General features: G+C 26.5%; 1 protein-coding gene across 3 annotated transcripts in view; it reads right to left on the reverse strand.

Moving 5' to 3' along the window:
- Window positions 1-6,248, reverse strand: part of LOC100204107 (ubiquitin-conjugating enzyme E2 J1) — a 33,040-nt gene extending 26,792 nt beyond the window's left edge. Inside the window, exons 1-3 of one of the 3 annotated variants that reach the window (XM_065796131.1) lie at window positions 6,159-6,248; window positions 5,940-6,008; window positions 1,239-1,312 (exon numbers count right to left, since the gene is read on the reverse strand). In XM_065796131.1, coding sequence (XP_065652203.1) covers window positions 1,239-1,312; window positions 5,940-5,979 — 114 coding nt within the window. In that variant the 5' untranslated portion in view covers window positions 5,980-6,008; window positions 6,159-6,248. Of the gene's footprint in view, window positions 1-1,238; window positions 1,313-5,939; window positions 6,012-6,158 lie in introns of all 3 variants that reach the window. The other 2 variants (XM_065796132.1, XM_065796133.1) reach the window with 2 other exon arrangements.
- Window positions 6,249-6,467: the final 219 nt, after the last annotated feature.

Here is a 6,467-nt window from a genome sequence, read left to right on the forward strand (position 1 = left end):
TTAGTGTTTTTACCGTTTTTTCCTTGCGTTTTTAAGGGCTTTTCCTTTCCTTGCGTTTTTAAGGGTTGATTTCTTTTCTTTTCTTCTGGTATAACGGTGTTCCAACAAGACCTAGCAGTTTTTTCGTACAGCTGCGAAAAAGTGCATTTAAGGAAAAAATTTCATGCTGCTTTATATACCTAAACAAGGCGTTGAACCTTAGACCTCTCAATTATAAGCCAGCGCTCAACGGCTGATTAGACTGAGTTCTAATTAAAATAAAATACATACCGGAAAAGACGTAGTTATAAAGTCGATCGAAAAAAAAGTAGGTCGAAAATACAGTAGGTTGAAAATTCAGAAGGTTGAAAACCCAGTAAGTTAAAATTTCAGTAGGTTGAAAATGTAGTAGACTTAAAAATAAGTAGTTCATCTTTTAATTAGTAGTAAAAAATCAAAAGTTGAAGGTTGAAAACCAAAATTGTCATATTCGATGATTTTAGAAATTTCAAAATTAGGTCCAGTCATAGGCCACCAAATATCTTTAATAAAAAATCTTTTTTAAATATTTTATGAAAATAAAAAAATAATCCCGAACTATTGGACGAGCGTTATTTTATACGCTCGTTATAAGCTGAACGAGCATTGTTTATCGCGCCTAGAACGTTTGAAAATACCGTTTACGGGCGCGTTTTACAAGCGATGCGCGATCGCGCTCGCTTCATCACAAGCCCTGTAATGTAATGTTAAAAACTTAAAAACCCATCATAAATTGTATGTAAATTTTGTAATATATAATGTAATGTTGAAAACTAAAAGATCCACCAAAAATGGTATGTAAATTTTGTAATATATATGAAAATGAAGCATTAAAGTACATGCAGTACTTGATTTTCATACATATTAAAAAAACATATTTTTAACATAAACAAATTAGCATATTAAACACAAACATTTTTTTTGCTATTGTCTCAAACAAAATTTTTATATATATATTAAAAACCATGTTTTTAAGATTTACAAACTAATTAGCAACCTTTTTATTGTGAAAGTTGTTTTGTGATAATATAAAGTATATTATTAGTAATAAAACATTTTGATTTTTAGATTTATAGAGAATACTTTAATATAATCAAACTTTATCTTTCATGACTTTTTTTCTTTGGCTTAATAAGTTTAACGTCAACTAAAATATCATCTAGTATTATTGCACAGCTACTTAAATAAAATAAAAGTTATGATTTTATAATAACTTATACCTCTAATGGTTGTGCAAAATATTGTTCAGTGGGTTCAGATAACTCTGCAGCTTCACGCATTAACCGCTTTACAGCTATAATTAAATATTTAATTACATTAACATTTGCATTACATCATCATAAACTAATATTTATGTTATTTCAAGAAAAATATAAACTTAGTCCAATAAATTAAAATTTTATTTCTACTCTATAATTAACAATATAACATTAAGATATAACAACAACAACAAAAAAAACATTAATGTAATGAAATGGAACATTCATTTATTTTATGTTAACAACAATAATAATAATTCTTCTTATTGTTTTAGTTAATAAAAAGTTAAAAAGTAATGAATTAATTATTGACATTTATCTTTCGAGTTCATAACAATTTTATTAACTTATCATTATTATTATTATTATTATCTACTATTGTTATTACTATTATTATTGTTGCTATTGTTATTATTGTTATTATTATTATATATTTGACCATAAAGAAAAATTTACAAAATTATTTATCATTAAATGTAAATATACGGCTGGGGCAAGAAGAAGACAAACTCAGTCTTATCACTAAGCCCCTTTATATTATTAAGTCGTTAGTCATTATTATGCTTATACATATTAGTCATTGAGTAACATTACAACAATGGACAAAGCTTTATGGCCTGCAGGATTTGCAACACCTACAAACACATCATCAAGTAAACAAGAATTTAAACATAGGTTTAGCTTTCAGATATCTTTTAGATGTGTTACCTCAAGAAAATATTGATAAAACTAAAAATTTTAACTTATTTCTCATCAGATTCTGCTATAGAAATATTGAGTAATCTCTACATTAAACAATTGAATGCTATATTTGTTTAGCAACACTTCAATAAAAACCAGGCGAATCATTTGATTATTATATTCAGGCACTGAAAATACTTGCCAAAGATTGTAACTTAAAATCAGCTATTGCTTTACAATACCAAGAAAAAGGGATTCTTGAATCCTTTATCAGACTCCTAATCTTGAATTCTTTATCAGTAGTATAGCTTCTAATAAAACCTTCCAATAGGGTGGCTCATAACTTTGAAAATGTCTGCTGCTCATAAATTTGAAAATGTCTGCTGGTACCCCATAAATGTGTTCTATGTAATAAATTAATACTAAATTAAAAAAAATTTTGAATACATGATATGCTTTTAAAGAACTTTTTTCAAAATATTAGGGACCTGTCTGATGTTTAAGGGTCTTGAGCGACCTCTAAAAATTTTTTTTATTCAAAAATTTTTCAAATTTAATAATAATTTATTACATCAAAAAAAAGTAGTATTATGAGCCACCCTACCTGCCAATGACTACTTGAAAATAGAGACATGACCTTAGAGGTTATATTTGACAAAGCTTATAAATCTAGTCAAAAACATTATAAAGATTATCTATCCTTAGTTTATCAATAACCTACTTTTACCGCATCTGTTTCTAGACAGAGACAAAAAAGTAAAAAAAAAAAAGACAAATACTTTATTATTTAGGAAGTACAACACCTTTAAAAACAAGGAATTATTGAACCTTCAACATTCACCATGAAGATCACAAGCTGTTGGAACAAGGAAAGAAAAATTGAAAAAGCGCAAAATTACAGATTATAGTCAAACTCAATCATTTTACAAGTCATGATTTGTTGATGACAAACTTTGTAGCTTCACAGCTATAAAGTTTGTCATCAACAAATCATGCCAGACACTGAGCAACTCTGACTACAAAATCCCTTAAACAAATATTAGGTCTATTTTTGTACTATTCGTGTTAGATCCTTTGATTTTCTAAGAAAATTGCCCAATTTGTCAAAGTTAAATCGTTAACTTTAGATGCTTTATTTATTGAAGTATTATTACTCTTAAGAAAGATATTGAGTGCTCTGCTGTGTGTTCTATTAATAAGAACGAACCATTCAAATTAAAAACTGATGTGTCTAATACAGTTATTGCTGAGATTCTTAATTAAAATGGTGGACAAGTTGGTTTTTTTTTAATTGTTACATCAATCTGAACTAAAATATCCCCCAACTAAAAAAGAGACACTTGCTACTAATGAATCTGTTTGATATTGGTGCCATCTACTAATTGTAAGCTTTCAAGAGAATAATACAAGAAAAATCACAAACAAGAATAAATCAAGAATAATAAAATATATCTATAATGTCTTGAGCTTTCTTGTTACAGCTTTGAGGTTTACTAAAAAGGAATAGACAATACTGCATTTGATATTTGACTGCTTTTGTTCATTCTCGCAACCTATCATTTTCAGTAGATGATCTGAAATTTGTAAGAGAAAAATGTCAAGTATGCCAACAATTTAAACCAACTTTCTACACACTTTCCACACACAAAATGGTGGCCTCCCAAATTTTAAACCAAATGGGTTTAAATTTGGGAGGCCAACCAATTTTAAACCAAATCATGAAACATTGACTTAAAATATTGGAAAGAATGCCCTCCATTCCATTCGATTTTTATTTAACACCACTACCTGCCCTTGGAATTAAGGTTTGGCAATGTTAGCAAATTTAATTTCATTTGCTATTTTAAATAAATTTAAAATGGCAAAACATATGAATTATTTAAATTAAAGAAAAAAAACTATGAAATAGTTAGTCATTTTAACAACATTTGTAATGAAAACTAACATTTTATTTAAATTTTGAGTAAAATAATTATAATAGCATTGGGAAAACAAGTCAATTTTTTTCTGTTATGATTTTAACTATTTTATTTAAATTCTAAATAAAATAGTTAAAATCATAACAGAAAAAATAAAGTTTAAATTCTAAAAAGAATAATTAAAATAAAAACGACAAAACAAACTTTTTTTATAAATTTTGAACAAACTAATTTAAAAAAAAACGCTGTGTCTAGTGCAATGGTACCATCGCTTTAATTTTTTCTTAAAGTTGGAAGTGATTTCTGATTGGTTGATTTTTTTTTCTTTCATTTAAAGATGGATGCCCAAACCAAAACCCTTAATCGATGTATGTGCGCTCCACTACGCCTATCCAATCAGTCAATGTATGTACGAATGTACATACATTGTTAAAAAAAACTAAATTTAAATGCTAAATTAAATAATCAGGAAAGAAAGCAATAAAATGAAAGTTTTTATTAAATTCTAAAGATAAAAAAAAACAAAAAAAAAACTAACATTTTATTCAAAATCCTTAATGAAATAATAAAAATAAAAATAGAAAAACAAATGTTTTATTTAAAATAAAACAGAAAAAACTAATGCTTTATTTTAATTCTAAATATAATAATTAAAATAAAACTTGAAAAACTAATGTTTTGTTTAAAATTTTAATAAAATGGTAAAATGCTGCATTCATTTTTCAAATTTTTGAGCAAATATCAATGCTTGAAAAGTCAGCAAACACTGCATATCTTTCTCTCGCAATTTTATGCTAAATGTTTGCATATCATTGATTTGACAAACCCTGCTTCTAAATTTTTTGCCGACCTAAAACACTTTTAGATATGTGATTTTTTGTGAACCTTTTTTTTCCTAATTCTGAGGGCTGCCACTACTAATGAAACTCCTCATGAATGACTCCTTATGTATCAAAGACATTTGGCTATAGGACACTCAATCCTAACATGGTTTAACAAGCATGCCAGCAGTTGTGAACCTACTGTTTCTTTTTTGTCATCACACCACTAACCCAAGACTCTACAATCATCATCGAAACACCAAATCTAAGTTCATTGAAGCAATCTATTGCAAAACAGTCACAAAAACAAGATGAAACTGCGTAATTGGATCTTCCTACAACATCCACGTCAAATGAAGTTCAAACAAATATTTTACCAACACAATTATTGTTGTTATATTAATATTTCTTCTTATTTTTTATATCGGTTTTTAAGTGCCAGATACGCAGTTTCTTATTGTTTTAGTTAATAAAAAGTTGAAAAAAGAAATGAACTAATTATTGACATTTATCCTTCAAGGTATTAACAGTTGCAAATTTTTAAAATTTGTTTAAATTAATATTCTCAATTATATACTTAGAGCAAATGCATATGCAAACTTATGCAGACTTCAGGAGTATTGCAGTAAGGAAGGTGTAATTTATTTACCTGTACTGCTGGTATTTAGAATAAACAAATGTAAATTATTTATTATTATTATTACAACCCTATAAAGCTTTTAATTTTATTTATCTTATTTACTTTAGGATTTATGATACCTCAATGAAGTTCTGTTGTATAGAATGATTTTTACCATTAATTTCCTAAATGGCTAAAATAAAGCTTTGAATGATAACTAAAACAAATACTGCTACAATTAAAGAAAGAAATTGGAATATAATTAAAATAAGTATATAACAAAAAGAGAAACACAACAATAAATAAAAATAACTACCAACAATTTGTTAATCTAAGAAAACTTGTGATTTTGAGTTATAAATTCAATCTAAGTTATATATATATATATATATATATATATATATATATATATATATATATATATATATATATATATATATATATATATATATATATATATATACATATATATATATATATATATATATATATATATATATATATATTTATTTATTAAAAAATGGATAACTTTTTTAAGTATGTAGCTTAGAATGCGTGAATGATTTCTTTTTACGGACTATAAATATACCTATTTTTTTAAAAAAATTACGAAATAATAAACCTGGACTTTTCAAGTTATACTTTTGGTGAAGATCTCCCATTATTAGATAAGAGATACCCCTACCATGTACTGCTAACAATATATAAAAATAAAACTTTCATGGAGATATCAACGACGAACTTTATATAATCATATGAATTCTGGTTTTCTTTAATTAAATTCAAGTCAATATAACGCTTAAACTATAAAAGATACACCAAGAAGTCTTTATCTAAATACCTTTTAACACTACGTGGTGTTTTGTTTACGTATTTTAACATTTTAAACAATCAGTTAAAATAATACGTCAGTGACGTTACAAAGTTAACCTCAGTCGGTATAACGTAGAATCTTAACCCAAATAACCGAGATCTCGATAATAAAAAAAAAAACATGCCGAAATTCAAGAGTTCGAGTATCCGTTTGCGACCCGAGTATTCATTTGATTTACAGTTAATTCTCAATATCACGAACACAAAGGTGACCGGGAAAAAGGTTCGAGATATCGAAAGTTTAAGATATAAAGAAAGGGGTTGAAAGTAAATAAAA

The sequence above is a fragment of the Hydra vulgaris genome, chromosome 04 (assembly GCF_038396675.1).
Source record: "Hydra vulgaris chromosome 04, alternate assembly HydraT2T_AEP".
Taxonomy (NCBI): Eukaryota; Metazoa; Cnidaria; class Hydrozoa; order Anthoathecata; family Hydridae; genus Hydra; species Hydra vulgaris.